Below are 19,483 nucleotides of genomic sequence, written 5' to 3' on the forward strand. Positions count from 1 at the left end.
ATAGATTAGCAGCAATAGATTAGCAGTGATAGATTAGCAGTGGTAGATAGGTTGGCAGCGGTAGGTAGATTGGCAGTGATAGATAGATTGGCAGTGGTAGATAGATTGGCAGCAATAGATTAGCAGTGATAGATTAGCAGTGGTAGATAGATTGGCAGCAATAGATAGATTGGCAGTGGTAGGTAGATTGGCAGCAGTGATAGATTAGCAGTGATAGATAGATTGGCAGCAGTATAGATTAGCAGTGGTAGATAGATTGGCAGTGATAGATAGAGGATCTAATAGCAAGCCATCAGGGCATTGAGTACTAAGCAAGATAGGGGTAATATCTCCACCAATCATATCATCAAATTGATGTATTATATAATCATCAGAATGGGACCAAACTTGAGTCAAAATCATGATCAGTCCCAGATCATGTTCTTATTTTTGATAGTCAGTCACTTTACATGGAATATCAAGATTTTTTAGTTCCATTTCACTCATGTTTTGATAATTCTAGTCACTTTACACTCCCATTCTGATTCTGATCCCACTAAAATAATGCCAAGAAATGGACTGAGACCAAATCAAATCAAATCAAATGTGAAATTCATGGTCCCACCGGCCAGTCTAAGTATTCTCTTAAAGCAGCTAACTCAGTCTCAGAGAGATTATATATTGATATAAATAAAGATTGTGTGTTAGACTTGAGATCTATATAATGTTCTGCCTCTTCTGATCTTTTTGTGCTTATAGCAGTTTCTTTGAAGAAGATATGTATATATAGCATAACATAATCAGATAGACTGATCAGCAAGTCTGAGTATGCAGCTGAAAATACATGAAAAGCATACTTAAGATCTTTTGAATGTTCTGTAGATAACACTATAAGCATTTCTACTTTAGCTTCTGTAAAAACTTCAGCTAAAACATTCTGTTCAGAGATAATTTGAGGCTGTTGTTCATCTTCAGAATTTCTAAAAAAGAATTATTCATCTGACCAGTCTATAAGAGAATTTGTTTGCTTTAATTAAGGAAATTCTAAAACAAGATTGTAATTCTTCATCTTCATTACATGAAAGGAATAAAATGTCTGTAGTGCATTGCTCTTGTGATCAGTGACAGTGATTGCAATGTTATACTCTTCAAAGAAGTGCATTATGCATTCATCAATTGACTTGACCATCTTGATGTTGTGGTGAGCAGCTTCTAAGTTGTAATCTTTTGCTCAAAATTCATCAACACAGTTCACTTCTAATTCAGAATCCACTAGTGCAAGCATCTTCTGTAGATTCTTAGATGTGAGAAGTTCTACTGTAATAGTGAAGCTTAAGATGTTTTTACATTGACTTTCTGTGTTTACAGCAGTCATTGCAAGCTGAATGATGTACTTTATGTGTTTTTTGAATCCTTCAAATTCTTCAAATCCTTCAAATTGAGTTTTGTGTTCAATTTGATGTTCTTGGATTTGTCTTTCAGTTGTCTGAAACATGAATTGATGGTATGTTCTGATCATTTACAATAGCAGCAGTATTTCAATCATGTGAAGTCATTAAACTTTGTAGAATCATTCCATCTGCATTTGTTTTGAGATTGATTGTTAGTATTATTTCTTCTATTAAAATTTTGATAAGAGTTTTTGAAATTTAACTTCTCTCTAAATTGCTTTCATCTCTCTGACAGATTTGACTCTGCAAGTGTAAGTTTTTGAAGTATCATATTATAATTCAAATCTTCTAGTTTAAGTGCATATTTATCAAATTCACTGCAAACTGAATCAAGAACTTTCATATAAAGATGTGTTTTTCAATGATACTTGCTATAAGAGTGCTGCAGGTGTCCTTCAATCAATTATAGATGCAAGACAAACTGTTGAACTGTCTGATTTTCTTGTTGTTTTATTTTCCAGTAATCTCTGTCTGTATTCTGAAAGCTTTTGTCTGAATTGATGACTTGATATTGCATTCAGCTAACAAATTCTTCCCAAGGTGGTAAAACTTGCATATCATATATATGTTGATACCATTGTTGTTGCATCTTGACATTGAAATGAGTGACTGCTTCAATGATCTTGCAGTGATCATATTCATTGTAATAATCAAAATCACTGATATGGAAAGCAATAGCAGCAGTAATAAAGGTTTCAAATTCTTTCATACTTCAGCTTTGAAACTTCTCTGCTTCTCTCTGAGAAGAGTGATTGCTTATACTAAGATCTCAAAGTTCTAATTGCCAAAGTGGTACCTGACTATATCTCCCACTGACAGTAGTCACAGTGCTCTCCACTAAGATATCAGATACTCTCAGTGCAGGTTCCAGTGATCTGAGAGTGCTGGTGGTGTTTTCATGGTTAAGGTTTGCACTAGTAGCATTTCTATCATGATTCAGAGATGTTTTGAGTATATTTTGAGTGGTTGAGATTGTCTGATCTAACTTCTGTAGTAAGGTATCACACTTGTATTGCAATTCTTGCAATTCCTTCTCAGCTTGTAACTTTTTGATCTGTCTAGTTACAGCTATCTTCTCAGCCTTAATTGCACTCAGACCTTCAGAGGAGATGTCTTCCTCAGAACTATACTCTGAGCTTGATTTCTCTGAAGAGAAAGATGTCTGTTGTGCACTTCTGAATTCATGAATGCACATTTTGTGGTTTTCTCTGATGATGTTAGTTGCTTCAGATTTGATGATGGCATGAGTACAACAGATACTGTGTGTAGAGGCCATGACTATTACTCAATGAACTGTCTCTCAAAGATTGAGTGATTAGAAACTGTGAGGGGTGATAACAGTGTGAAGAGTGAATAGTAGAAGATAGTTTATAGCGTGGATAATAGATAGTAGTAAATAGTAAATAGTAGTAATACAATAATAGATAGTAGCTAATTGCTAAGAAAGAAAAGAAGAAAAGAAAGAAGAAGATGTGTGGAGTACATGCAAGCATATATATATACATATAGAAATAGTGGTAGTGAGAACATAGCAATAAGATAGCAATAATAAGCGAGGATATAAGGAAATAGTAAGCGAGTGTATTACATTTCATCAGTACTTCTTGTAATTACAACAGATAATACAGCAAATAATTTAACTATAATATAAAGTCTGAAATAAAAACTGATATTGTACAGATGAAATAATAAACATGAATATATTCTATATATTATATATATTATACAACTTATTATGTAAGTATTGATTAAAATATTGAATATTAAATCTGAAAATACAGAACTGATTAGTTGTTTTAATAAAAATAATATTGAAATTAATACTTAAATCATATTCTCATCAACTCTTAGCAAGATAACAATATTTGATAATACTCTGATATAAATTGATCAATTTTCTAACTATATTATTCTCTCTTTTAGATTCATTATATTGTCAATATAATTAGTATCTCTTTCAAACAGCAGTAGCAATTTCATGATATTTAAATTACACACAGTTTAATTTCTTCATTTAATATAATATAAAATATTCAAATACAGTAAAGTTCTATCTATAAAATGACAGTTCAAATACTTCAACTAAAAGATGTTATAAATCATTGAATTCAGAATTTTAAATAAAAAAAGATTTATACTCTGAAACTTTCTGAATCAGAGTGAATACAATTAAAATATATTATTGAGCTGTTATATATTTTTTATACAATAATAAAGACTGTATCTATTACAGTTATATCAATAATGCAAGCTGTTTAATAAATATATAATAGATTATTTATTCATCTGAAAACTCAGATAATTTATATATAAGAAAAATAATTTTGAAATACTACTATTTTTTCAGTAATTAAATAAACTCAAGATAAACTTGCAGAATATTATATCAGAATAAATCAGTCATTTATTGATTATTATACTATTGCTGCTGTACTTAATCTCTCACATTAAATCAATATATATACTTCAGAGAATTAAACTGAGAAAGAATAATAAATCTATATTAATATAATTCAGATATACTACAATAACAACTATTAATAATATAAATAGATAAATATACAAATTGAAGAGTTTATAAATTATAATTCTCTGATTGATAATTTTTTTTTATAATATCTAATATAATATTAGTATTAATCTGTTACTGATACTGCTTAAGAATTTGCATTCATTAATTATTTCAGAAAATCTAATAAAATAAAATACTTGTAATACTGAATTCAACTACTATCTATATAATAATTCTGTTAATATTAAAAAAAAATCTATTCTGAATCTATAGAGAATGATTAGTAGTCAGTATTCAGCAGTGACAATGATAATATATAATATTTTGACAATTTCATTGACAGAAATTGATATAAAGAGAAAGTTTAACTCAAGTCAAAATATTTATTATTATTATTATAATCAATTACAAGAAGAAATTATGAAGAAATTGATGATGATTAAGTATAGAAAAAAAAAAGAAATTATTGATAAGAATAATATTGTGATGAAATACTCTTTCAATAATACAGTGAAGAAAAAAATTAACTGAGATTGTATATAGTATAAATAAGTTTATAAGTATTATCAATAATTGTTATCAATTGTATATATATTATATAATCATCAGAACAGAATCAAACTTAAGTCAAAATTATAATTAATTTCAGATTATATTCTTATTTTTCATAGTCAGTCACTTTATATAAAATATTAAGATTTGTTAGTTCTATTCTGATTATATTAGACTCAAATCTGATTCTTTTACACTTCATTTCTGAAAATTTTAATTCCTTTATACTTTCATTTTAATTCTGATTTCACTGAAAATCATATTAAGAAATGAACTGAAATCAAATCAAATCAAATCAAATGTGAAATTCATGGTTCTATCAGTCAGTCTACTCAGAATTTTCATATAACTGACAATTTAAATATAGATTATTCAAATCATCTCTAAATCTTATCAAATATGATTTGAAATAGTCATATTCAAGCTTTAGCTATATTATTGTGATAAAAAGTTTCTTTTTACACTTTATTGAACAAGTCTTCCATTTTGATTTAGTCTCAAATCTGGAATAATATATACTTTTTCTTTGTATAAACCAGATATCTTGTCATTTTTGTAAATATAATTTTCTAATCTTTCTTTTAATAAAGAATCATGATACAATTTTTTGAAAGCAGACTTCTAATTCAGTGACTTTTTTTGCAGCTTTATCAGCTATTTCATTGTTATATATATTTATATAAGCAGACACTCAGTGAAGATAAATAAGATAGTTTGAAAAGTTTTTCTTTTGAATATTTTAAAGACTTTTTAAAATCAGTTTCAGTGTTGATTGTTCACTGCTGATTTTACTACTTTGAAGTCTTTTAAACTCTGCTTGACTATCAGAGAATATTCAAATATACTCAAATCTTTTCCACTGTTCAATTTTCAATTCAATTAATTTGAAGACTCTTAAAATAGCAAACAATTCAGCATCAAAAACCTCTGATTCTTTTTCAATCTATCAAGAATCAAAGAAATAATTTGAATCATTTTCTGAGTATGCTATTTCAGCTTCAAAATTGCCTGTTTTCTCATATTTTGAGCCATCAGTAGACTGGCTGTGTGACCATGCATGGGACTGGGACCAAATTTTTCCTCAGTCCCATTATTAGATATCTTAGTCCTGGTCCCATATAGTGTTTAGCAAATTAGTCACTTTACACTGTTTATATTATAAATCTAATCCCAGATCATGTTTTACTAATAAATTAATGATTCTGGTCCCATTTGGTCCCATTTTACAAAATGGGACCAAATGGGACCATGATTTACCCTATATAGATTGGCAGCGATAGATAGGTTGGCAGCGGTAGGTAGGTTGGCAGCGATAGATTAGCAGTGATAGATTAGCAGCGATAGATTAGCAGCGATAGATTAGCAGCGATAGATTAGCAGTGATAGATAGATTGGCAGTGGTAGGTAGATTGGCAGCGATAGATTAGCAGCGATAGATTAGCAGCGATAGATTAGCAGTGATAGATTAGCAGCGATAGATAGGTTGGCAGCGGTAGATAGGTTGGCAGCGGTAGATAGGTTGGCAGCGGTAGGTAGGTTGGCAGCGGTAGATAGGTTGGCAGCGATAGATTAGCAGTGATAGATAGATTGGCAGTGGTAGATAGGTTGGCAGTGATAGATTAGCAGTGATAGATTAGCAGTGATAGATTAGCAGTGATAGATTAGCAGTGATAGATTAGCAGTGATAGATAGGTTGGCAGCAGCGGGTAGATTAGCAGCAGCACTAAGCAAGATAGAGGTAATATCTCCACCAATTATATCATCAGATTGATGTATTATATAATCATCAGAATGGGATCAAACTTGAGTCAAAATCATGATCAGTCTCAGATCATGTTCTTGTTTTTGATAGTCAGTCACTTTACATGGAATATCAAGATTTATTAGTTCCATTTCACTTATGTTTTGATAATTCTAGTCACTTTACACTTCCATTCTGGTTCTGGTTTCATTAAAATAATGCCAAGAAATGAACTGGGATCAAACCAAACCAAATCAAATGTGAAATTCATGGTCCCACCAGCCAGTCTAGCCATCAGTATATATAAAAATTGCTTTATCTCTCATTTGTTTCAAAAGATCAAAATATTCTTTTGTCTGATCTTCTATTGATAGATGACTAATTTTTAAATTAATAAGACTAACAAGACTTTTCTTTCAAGAAGAGAGTTTTTCAAAAATCATTTTCTCTATATTTAAACTAGAGAAATTATCTTTGATTATAGAGTAAATTTTAAATAATTGAGATGATATTTTTTTTTCTTGTATAGAGTTTGAATTTTGAGATAAATCTATTTCATTTCAATCAAAATGTAATTTTCAATCTAATTCTAATCCAGTTGATTCATTTGAAAATGAACTTAATACTCTTTTTCTAATTGAATAATTTGAATATAGCTTCATTATTCTAAGAGTATAATTTATACAGATTTTATCAAATCTCATTTGTGATGATAGTAGAGAGGCCTCAATTTCCATAGCTCTAATTAAAGAAGTTTTGAATACTTTCAAAATCTTCTTTAAAGCTAAGTTTTGAAGCTTTTGAAATCTCTCTATAAAATACTTTTGATTTTTTCATCAAACTTGTACTGCAACATCTGAAACAGAGATTATACAAGCAATATATAACTGTCTTATTGCTTGAAAAGATAATTCTCTCTCAGTATTAGAGAGTCTTATAATATTGTTTAAGATTCTCTCAGTACTTGCAGTTTTTATTTGAATATAAGATTTAAAATTTAACTGAGAGTCTAATCAGATATTAAGTTATCTAATTGAATTTTTAGATTTAACTGAATGATTTAAAAGTTTAACTTCACAATTCTTTTCTCTGAAGTTGAGATAAAAGTAAATTAACTTAGTTTTATTTATATCAAAAATAATATTCTTTGATTTTGCTTTTTCAATCATTTCAGTTGCTGCTTGCTCAATCAAATTACAATTATTTACAATTGATTCTGAGCTTACAACTAGATTCAAATCATCTATATAGCTTGAAATTCTAACTATAGTTGTCATTTATCTATCAATAAATAAAAATTTGAAAAAAATAGTAAATAAAATGAGTAAAACTGAAGAATTCTGAGGAACTTCTATTTTAATATCTGTTATATCTTGTTTCATATCATCAAAAAGCAATTGAATAGTTCTTTTTGATATGAAGCAGATAATCTACTTTATCAGAGACATTGACATTCTCAATTCTAGCAAGATTTCTATCATTTAAGAGAGTGAAACACAGTCAAAAGCATCTTTTATATCAATAAACATTGCAGTTGAAATCATTTTTTCATTCTTTATAAATTGAATATTATGAACTACAGAGAGCACTGCATCAATTACTGAGTTTTGCTTTCTATTTTTCATTTGATTATTATATAATAGATCAGTAGTAGTAGATAGAAATGATAATCTAGTTGCAATTATCTTCTCTAAGATCTTTCCCAGACAATTTAACAATGAAATAACTCTATAGAATTTAGAAATAGTTGATTTTCTATTTGATTTTGACAGAACAATTTCAACAGCATATCTTCAGCACTTAGAATAATAATTATATTTTAAAAGATTTGAAAATAATTCAAAAAGCTCATCTTTAAGAACTGAGTAAAGCTCTTGAATTATCAAATGATTGATAGTATCAGAATCCTGCAGCTGTGATTTTTGAAGATGAGAATATAGCTGTTTTTAATTTATTCTCAGTCAAATCAGAGTATTTTCATTTATTATTATATTTATATTCACTATTTTCTTACAAAGAATAGTTCTTAGTTGAATTACTTGATGACTGAAATAAAATTTTTATAAAAGCTTGACATTTTTCTTGAAATGAGTTAGCTATAATTTTCTCATTTTGAAAATTATAGATTAATGTTGATAGCTTAGACATTGTTTTTGACTTTGTATCTCTAAAAACTTTGAAAATCTCTTTTTCTTGAGTATTTTCTAGAAAGTTATTTCAATAATCAGTTTTTGCTCTTTTTATTGTTGAGAAATATTCATTTCTAATATCTTTTAGATACTCAAATGAAACAAGATCTTCTTTTCAATCCTTTTTAACTCTAGCTAAATATCTTCTTTTATTTGAAATCTCATCATTTCATCAAGATTTAGAGTACTCAGAGACTCTTTTTAGAGAAATATAATTCTTTATACTTAAAAAAATAATCTCAGTGATTAGATTTGCTCTTTCTTCAAGCATTTCATTTGAAAGAGTTATATCTGATTTTCAGTAAAGAGTCTCTCTTTTCTCTATTTTCAACTTTTCAATCACTCTTTTCACTTCTATCTACTGAGATTTTTCAAAATTATATTGATTTGAGTATAGAGAATTCTCAACTGCTTGATTACTACTCAATTCTATATCAATTTAAATTATTTCATAGTCAGTAGCAGCCCCATTTGTTTTCTTTGAATCAATGTATTAATTGAAATACTTATTCTCATATAAATTTTTACTGAGAAAGTATAGATCTATAATTGATTTCTGTCTCAAATTTAATTTATGAAAAGTAGATATATTTTGCTTATTTATCAACTCTAGTTTATTTGAAAATACTTATTCAATCAGATTTTCAACTCTAATTGATTGAGTTCTCTCTGAATTTCATCAAGAGTGATGAGTATTGAAATTCTCTATAACTATTGAATTCTTTTCAGATTTCAATTGCATCAAGCATCTATCAACAGTTCAGATGCTATTATATTCTTTCAATGACTTTTTATTATAGATATTGATCAATTGAATATCTTCAAATACTTTTCTTATATCAACAATATCTTCAATGAGAATGTCAGAATCAGATATTAAATTATATCTCAAATTGAATTGAAATCTTGAGGTTTTTCTGATATAAATTGCCACTCTAACTCTGATATCTGTCTTCTCTGATAGAAAACAATAATATACTGAATGAGATATATAATATTCTTGATCAGCTTTTAATCTTGACTCTTGAATAAGAATAAAGTATGTCTTTTGTTTATATTCAATTTACAAATATAAATAAAGATAAGAGTTTGTTCTATCTATATTATTTTGAATAAATATAATTTTTGTAGAGCTTTTAACATTTTTTTATTGTTTATCTTATATTATATATAGTTATTGAGAGATCTGTATTTTTATTCAGAGTTAGATAATAGACTGAATCTATTATTTATCACTTCAACAGCTATTATATCTTGTATATATATATCTTTTACTTTTATTTGAACAGAAGTTTTTGAAGACTTTTGTTCTCTGATCTTTTACTTTTCAGAAGATTCAGATATAGTAGCTCTAGAAACTTGAGAATTTCTTCTTTTAATATTACTACTATTATTTAATTCAGTAGAGACTGAGTTATTAGTCTTTACTGCTGATTTTCTTTCTTTAGAAGTAAATATATATTCTTTTGAATTTACAAAATAAGACTCTTTACAATTAGCATACTTTGCAACAGATTTAGAATATTCATAGAATGTTCTCTTTTTCAAATATAGATAATAGCTATATTCAGTTGTTTTATGAGATTGAGTATAGATTTGATATCTTATATTTCTCTTACAGAGATTTACAAAATGATTATATTTTTGATAATTTGAGTATTGAATTTGAGATTTTAAATTCTCTCTTGTATCTTTGAATTCAAATATTCTTATTCTTATATCAGTAATTCTCACAACTGAGAGTTTTGACTATTCAAATAAATCAGTTATAATTAGAACTGAAGCATTTTGTCTCTTCTCTCTTTGTTTCTCATTATTCAATCAAATTGAAAGTTTTTTCAATTTGATTGCATTGTAATCTTCAATTTCATGCTGAAGTTGAATCAGTTCATTATCATGATTGAAGATAGTAGTGGGTATATTATAAAGAATAAACTTGTCTTATTTCTCATCTTTTTCTACTGAAATCTCAGTTTTCAAAATAGATTTCACTATTGAAGTTCAGATTTATTGATTTTGAATAAGAATCTCTGAATTAAATTCAGATATAGTAGTGAGAATTATAGAATTCTTAAGAAAAGAGCTTTCAACTGAAGCTACAACTGACTTATATGATTTAGATTCAAAGACAGAGTTTAATATATGATTTATTTCATTTCTTATTTGAAAAATAAGTCTTGTATTTGATAGCATCTTTTTCTCAAAGACATCTTTATTAAAGATTTTAATAATTAGTCTTTGAGCTTTTGACTGAAGAAATCTTTTATCTTTGAACTCTTTTCTTAATTTTTCTGAATTCTAAGTATTCAAAGAGTCAACAGATTTTGAAATCTGAGTATATATTTTTTTTTCAGCTGATGGATTTTTTAAAGCAGAGAAGATAGAAGATGCTACTGCAGCTTAAGTATAAATTTTCATTTCTATTCTCTATTCTACAGATTGAGAAGAAGTTAAAGATTTCATCTCAAAAACTTTCTCAAGTTTAGAAAAGATTCTCAGCTTATATTTTAGAATCTCATTCAATTGTCTTGCTTGAATTAGCAGTGTATGAAGTACTTCAGTATCTTTTTTCTTTATATATTGATTTTTCAAGCATTTGACAGTATTTTCAAGATTTTGAATCTCTTGCATCTGATCTTGATACTTCTTTTTTCTTTTTTTAAGAAACTCAATCTCAGAAATCTTCTTAGAAAAGACATCATTCTCTATTATTTTGATAGAAATTGATAGATTTAGATACTTTGACTGTGTTTCAAACTATTTTTCCTACTAGTGATAGTAACTAGATTAAGTTTTTTAAGAGAACTTAATAAACTAATACTGATTTTTGAAGATAAATTAATTAAATCTTCATAAACTGAGAGTTACAGATATAGAAGAGAAAGAGAAAACTAATAATTTCAATTTAAATAAATCAAGATTGAAATATCAGTTTTTGAAAGAAAAACTAACAAAAGATACTCAGCTTTTTGCAGAGAAGCTGTTAAAACTAGTTAATTATATTCTTTACTTTAGAAATCTCCCCACACAACTAGTGTGTAGCTTAATTAATAAAGAAAAAATATATAATAACAGATTGATCAGTATTAATAAAAGCTCTTCAGTCTTTAATAAGAATAAAAGAAATATGAATTTTTGAGTAAGAATTCTCTGTTTTATTTACTCAGAGCTAAAAACAGAGAAAACACTCTATCTCTTTCAAACTTTGTCTTTTTCTTTGATAAAAAGCTTGTCAAAGTTTCTGCTTAAACTAGACCTCATCTCAGTTTAAGATTATATTTCTGAAATATCAAAAGCTTTCAATACTAAATGAGATTCTCTTTATTCAAATTGAAATACTTTATTCTACTGAATAACTCTCAATAAGTTGATTATTGAGTTTTCAAGAAAATGAGTATGTAAATGAAGAATCAACAGGCTAAACCTATACTTTTTTTCTTTATAATAGTTTATATATATATATAAACTACTTGTAGAGATCAAGCTATCTTTCAAACACTGAAATTTTCACTTTTGTCTTATTTGTTTTTAAATGAGAGAGTTATTCAAGAGATAATCAAAGAATTTGAGGGATTTGAATTGATGAGGTGTGCACTTGTCAATGGTGCCAAGATATCTTTTTGTTGCTTGGCAGACATGTGTGACAGAAAGATACTTAGAGAAGACTTGGCATAGATGCATTGAAACATGAAAATCAATCAGAGTTTTCTCAAAAATAAAATCAAAGATAACTCAATGAATTGCTAGTTGAATTGATCAAGATTTTGATAGATTATTGATATAAAATAGATCTATCCCTTCTTCAGATTTGAGTAGATTTAATCAAGAAATGATGAAGTAATTTAATGAAGTATCAAGAATCTGCCTCAGCAAACCCCAGAACACTATTTCTCAAATATCTCTCTCAACTCTTCATCAAATCTTTTCAAATTTGAAGTAGTTATTGTTGAAGACAGCAGGAATTGATTGAGGATCTTCGCATTATCTAATTCAAAGAATTGGGCTTGTTCTCTGTTATTATAGAAGAAGATAATGAACTCAAACAAGAAATTGAAGCAATTCTCAGTGATAGAATTAATCATCATCACTGTAAATATCTTGTCAAATGAGTAGAATACAATCATTCAATCTGAGAACTCATGTTCATTATAAAAGACATCACTACACTCATTATCTATAAATTCTTACTCATCTCAGTAGAGAAGAATAATATAACAGATTAGCATCTGTTAGTAGTTAACTTATGCAATCAATCCTCTATCATCTATTCACCCTCTCATATACTCTCATATATCTATAAAACACCCCTCTTCTCACAATTTCACTCTGCACTTATGTAGTCTCTAATGATTTCTTTATATAATCTCTAACATTTTTTCACTTCATATTTCACTGCAGTATAATCTCTGATATTCTTTTATTTTAATTCTTCTTCTATAAGAATACTCTTATATAATTCCTTCTTCTGATTTTCTTTCTTCTTCTTTTCTTAATCAATTCATAAACTATTATCAGAATAGTATCAAATTTATTGATAGTGCTGTTGAAATAGATTGTACAAACTGTACAGACAGTACAAATGATTTAATCTACAACAATAATAATATCTGTTTAATCAGTGACACACTCATTACATGAAGATGACTATACATTATTTATAATATGATTGCAATGTTTATATGAGTATATTTGATGAGGTTGATAACTGAATGAAAGTCTACAATCACTGTCTATATAAATATCAAAATATATATAAATTTGACACATTTGATTTTGTGAAGAATAAAGTTATTATGAATGAGTTTGAGTCAGATGAGTAACTGTGACAGATTAGCACTTATTAGTAATCAACTTACACAATCAACCCTCTATTATATACTCATATACTCATATCCATTCATGAAGCTCTTTCACATCTTCTCACAATTTCATCTCACAATTGTATATATATTAACATTCTAACAATTCTTTCATTCCACACTCTTCAGAGTACAATCTTCAATATTTCTTTCACTTTAATTTCTCTGTCTATAAAAACCCTTTTATAGAATTCCTTCTTCTGATCTTCTTTCTCTTTCTTTTTTTTTTCAATTGATTTATAAACTGTTATCAGAATAGTGTCAAGTTCATTGATAGTACTGTTGAAATGAATTGAATGAACTGTGTAGACAGTATAAATGATTTAATCTGTAATATCAGTAATATCTGCTCAATTAATGATACATTCATTATATTATAAATTGATTTATCTGTGTCAATTCAAGTGCTCTATATTTATGATTGCATCTAAGTGTCTAAGTTAAGAATAAGTTTAAGAATAAGTCTTAAGTTTCATGAAGTTGCAATGTTGTGATAATATTTGTCATTATTAAGTTCTATAAAGTCACATCACTGTGATAGTGCTGTGAGAAAATCTGAGTATTTAGAAGTTCACAACTGTGTATCTGTGAAGAGATCAGAGTATCTATAAAGTATTTTCTTTAAAAAATAAGAACTGAATCTTCTGATCTTCAAGTTATCAGAATCAAGAATCATAATTTTATATGAAAATAAAATGAATTATAAATACTTCTATAAATACTTCTCTATAAGTAAGAACTGAAATCTTGCTGAAAATAATACTGAACTCTATAGCTTTCTTCAGCAGTAATCTCTGTAAATGATAGAGCTTTAATAACAACTAGACTGACTGTGTGACTATGTATGAAACTGAGATCAAATTTTTCCTTAGTTTCATTATTAGATATTTTAGTTCTGATTTCATATAGTATTTAGTAAATTAGTCACTTTACACTGTTTATATTAAAAATCTAGTCTCAGATCATGTTTTACTAATAAATTAGTGATTCTGATTCCATTTGATTTTATTTTACAAAATGGGATCAAATGGAATCATGATTTACTCTATATAGATTGGCAGCAGTAATAGATTAGCAGTGGTAGATAGGTTGGCAGCAGTAGATAGATTGGCAGCGATAGATTAGCAGTGATAGATTAGCAGTGATAGATTAGCAGCGATAGATTAGCAGCGATAGATTAGCAGCGATAGATTAGCAGCGATAGATAGATTGGCAGTGGTAGATAGATTGGCAGCGGTAGATAGATTGGCAGCGGTAGGTAGGTTGGCAGCGATAGATTAGCAGCGATAGATTAGCAGTGATAGATTAGCAGCGATAGATAGATTGGCAGCAGTAGATAGATTGGCAGCGGCGGGTAGATTGGCAGTGGTAGGTAGATTGGCAGCAGCACTAAGCAAGATAGAGGTAATATCTCCACCAATAATATCATCAGATTGATGTATTATATAATCATCAGAATGAGATCAAACTTGAGTCAAAATCATAATCAGTCTCAGATCATGTTTTTATTTTTGATAGTCAGTCACTTTATATAAAATATCAAGATTTTTTAGTCTCATTTCACTTATATTTTGATAATTCTAGTCACTTTACACTCTCATTCTGATTCTGATCTCACTAAAATTATGTCAAGAAATGAACTGAAATCAAATCAAATCAAATCAAATATAAAATTCATGGTCTCAGTAGTCAGTCTAATAACAACTGAATAATCTGAATATGAATATATCAAGAATCACACAAGTATCAACATCTCTTATATATAAAAGAAGAGAATATCTCTCTCTTTTTGATAAATTCACAGAAGAACTCTCAATCTATCTAACTTGAAAATAAAAGATAAAAGTTAAACTTGAAGAAGATAAATCTGTAATAGACTCTCTGCTTTTACAGACTTGTTATATTTATAGCTGATTAGAAGAAAATACTTTAGTGAAATTTCAACTCTGAATTGAATTATATATATATAAAATATATATATCTGAAAAAGTCTTCTGTCAATTAGATATTCTGTTTTTGAATTCTATATTTTAAATATATATAATACAATGACTGAATAAAAACTATCAGAGAAATACTTTACTAATAAACTATCTATCTGACTTTGACAGTAAAATATATGAAATAGAAGATCAGAACTGAGATGATACTATAAAGATCAATTTTCTGAATTAATATATTAGCTTTAAACTGCTCAAACTCTGTATCTTATATCTTATATTTATATATTACTATAACTACTGCACTCACTTATATCAATTTGATAATAATCTTATATACTTTAATGCTGTTCAAGAAAGATATAATTATTACAGATAGAATTATATATCTATCACTGTATCAACTACATCAACTGTCTCTACAGATATTATAGATTGAATTTTTTATATAAATATAGAACAATTAAGAATATTAGATTTCTCTGAATAAAAAATTATTAATTAAATTATCTGAGAAGTCTGTATCTACTGCAGTAAGTCAGAGTACTTTGTAAATTAGTATCTGAATACAGTTCTCTTAAGTTAATCTCTCACATATGTGAATGCTGTGTCATTCACAGATAGATAAGAACAGAGATAAGAAGAGCTCTTATTCTAAAATATAGATGAGAGTTTAAGAAACAATAAGTCAGCTAGAGATTTGAGCAGAAGATATAAGTAAATATAATTATAATCTCTACTATTATAAATAATCTAGTCAATATACACACAATAATAGACAATAGTTTTCTTCATTATACTCTTATAAATACTCAGCTGATAGAGAAGTATAAACTTCAGTATATCTCTTTCTCTAAACTGTATAAACTGAGTGGATTTGATGATCTCAGAGAATCTGTCTTCTATAATATGATAAGATTCAATGTCAATATAGAAGAATATAAGAAGAAGAGTGTTTTTATATATAAAGTACAAAACCTTGTATGATGAGTTAGTATTTATTAGTAGTTAACTTATACAATCAACCCTCTACCACACACTCATATGCTCATATATACTTATAAAGTTCTTTCATATCTTCTTGTAATTCTGTTTTATAATTGTATACATTTTAATACTCTAACAATTCTTCCACTCTGTGCTTCTTCAGAGTATAATCTCTGATATTTCTTTTACTCTGATTTCTCTATCTATAAAAATCTTCTTATATAATTCTTTCTTCTGATTTTTTTTCTCTTTTTTTTTAATTAATTTATAAACTATTATCAGAATAGTGTCAAGTTTATTGATAGTGCTGTTGAAATGAATTATATAAACTGTGCTGATAATATAAATGATTTAATCTGCAATATCAGTAATATCTGCTTAATTGATGATATATCTGTTATATTACAAATCAATTCTCTGTGTTTAAAATCTGAGTGTCTAATTATTAGCTTCTATACTCAAGTGCATCAATTATATTTAAAACTCAAATATCTTATTATCAGTTTTCATGTCTAAGTATATTGATTATATTAAAAGTTCTGAATATTTAGTCATTATATAAGTTTCTTATTGAGTCTGAATACTCTTATTATTAGAAAAATAGATTATCATATCTAAGTATCTGTGATACAATCAACTGTCTCACAAAGAGATCTGAATGTCTACAAATTATAATACTGTGAATAGTATTTATAAAGAAACTTGATAAACTTAGCACTGTAATACTGTAAATAGTATTTATAAGAACTTGAGTGTCTATAAATATCTCATCTTCTAGAATCATATATTTTTAGATATCAAAATGAGTTATTAATAGATCTATAAATATCTGCTGTATTCAAACACAGTAGATAATAATCTAGACTTATAAAATATTCTTCAGTAGTAAGTACTGTAGATAATTGAGTTACAGCAATGACTTGCTGAAATAAATATATTTACATTCATCATTCTCTCTATATCTGTGACTCATGAGAAATCCTCAGAAGAGAAACTCTCAATTCTCAATAAATATACAGAAAATCTAGTATTATATTTTATATAAAAATTAAAAATAAATATTAAATTAAATATCAATAGTCAAATAATAGATTTATTATTGAATTAAATATAGTATATTCACAGCAGATTAGATAGCAATGTATTAGCAAAATTTCAATTTTAAATAAGTTATTGTCTGAATAATCAGTATATATCAGAGCTAGTCTTTTAATAACTTAATACTCTTTTTCTTAATTCTATACTTCAAGTCAAAATATTAGACTGATTAAATAAAATCTATTAGAAGAATATTTTGTTGACAATCTATCTATCTGAATTTAATTACAAACTTCTAGAAACAGATAGACAGAACTGAAATAATATTATTAAAATTAATATACTATTTAAGAATTTGAATTTTCAGTTGTATAATTAAAGTATAGAATATTTGAAACTTTTAATATACAGTAAATACTGTGTGAATCTTTATCTACTGAATAATAATCTATTTCAATTCTATATATTTCAAAGTCATAAGAGATTTCATTAAATAAATATATATATCTTAAATCACTCTGCAGCAATCTCTATATTCAAATCAGAATCAATAAACTGAATCTCTTATATTAATACAGAATATTTAAAAGTTTTCAATATCTCAGATAAAAATACTGCTAACTGAATTATCAGAGAAGTCTGTATATACTGTAATAAATTAGAATACTTTATAAACTAGTGTTTAAATACAGTTCTTCTAAGTTAATTTCTTATATATATAAATACTGTGTCATCTGTGAATAGATAAGAACAGAGAAAAGAAGAGTTTTCACTCTAAAATATAGATAAAAACTCAAGAAGTAACAAGCTAGCTGAAGATTTGAGTAGAAGATATAAGTAAATATAATTATAATCTCTGCTATTGTAAATAATCTAGTCAATATATATATAATAATAGACAGTGATTTTCTTCACTATATTCTTATAAATACTCAGCTGATAAAGAAGTATAAACTTTAGTATATTCTTTTCTCTAAACTGTATAAACTGAGCAGATTTGATGACTTCAGAGAATCTGTCTTTTACAATATAGTAAGATTTAATATCAATATAGAAGAATATAAGAAGAAGAGTGTTTTTATATATGAAGTACAGAATTTTGAATACAATTTAATACTCAGTCTATTATAGCTTATAAAATTTGAAATCTTATTAGATGCATACAATCATTGTCTTATTTTCTCAGAAGATGATTATATTTATAAGAAGAATATTGATAGAACTGTGGATCTTATTCAAGTATCAATGAAAATATTCAAGTTATTAATTTATTAAATATATAAAAAAAAGAATATTCAGATATTCACTGTCAATATAATAGATATCAAAAAGATATTAGAAAAATTAGAGCTCAAGAACTCTAAAAAACTCTGCAAAGAACTCTCTGAAATATATAAAAACTTCACAGATATATTTGATAAAGAAATAGCTAAAAAGCTTCTCTCTCACTGAGAATATGATATAAATTATACAATCAAACTTATTAAAAAAGATGATAAGAATCTGCAATCACTCTGAAATCTTCTCTACAATATATTATATAATGAGCTTTTTGTTCTATAAAAAACACTCAATGAATTACTGAATAAGAGCTTCATCTATATTAGCAATTCATCTACTGCAGTATCTGTATAATTTATAAAGAAATCAGATAAAGATCTACAATTCTGCATTGACTATTAAAAGTTTAATAAAATTATAAAAAAAAATCAATATCTTCTTCTGCTCATCAATAAAACTCTTAAATAAATAGAAAAAATAAAATAATTCACAAAGTTTAACATCTCTGCAGCCTTCTATAAGATAAGAATCAATAAAGATAATGAATAGTTAATTGTCTGTTATATATATTACAGACTATATAAATGAACAGTGACTCTCTTTGAGCTAGTGAATATTTTCAGTATATTTCAGAAATATATTAACTGAGCTCTATAAAATCTACTTAATAAGATTGTATCAGTATATATAAACAATATTCTGATCTTCACTGATGAATCACTCACTGAATATTGCAAGTATATATAATAAGTATTTGATCATTTATAAGAAATAGAACTACAGATGAATATTGATAAATACAACTTTAAAATCAAGTCTATAATCTATCTAAAATTCATTATCAAAGCTGAAAGAGATGTATAAATGAATTCTAAGAAGATGAAAGCAATTCTTAACTAAGAGATATCTGTCTCAGTAAAAGAGACTAGAAGCTTTCTAGAATTTATCAACTTC

The 19,483-nt window shown here is 26.8% G+C and overlaps 1 protein-coding gene across 1 annotated transcript; it reads right to left on the bottom strand.

Moving 5' to 3' along the window:
• Window positions 1-2,199: 2,199 nt before the first annotated feature.
• On the bottom strand, window positions 2,200-2,706 carry HCBG_09185 (uncharacterized protein; the record flags this gene model as incomplete). The annotated part of the gene is made up of 1 exon (XM_045436234.1): window positions 2,200-2,706. The coding sequence occupies one exon, from the start codon at window positions 2,704-2,706 to the stop codon at window positions 2,200-2,202; it is 507 nt and encodes a 168-aa protein (XP_045283055.1).
• Between the last annotated feature and the right edge of the window lie 16,777 nt (window positions 2,707-19,483).

Source organism: Histoplasma capsulatum (assembly GCF_000150115.1).
Source record: "Histoplasma capsulatum G186AR genomic scaffold supercont2.24, whole genome shotgun sequence".
NCBI lineage: Eukaryota > Fungi > Ascomycota > Eurotiomycetes > Onygenales > Ajellomycetaceae > Histoplasma > Histoplasma capsulatum.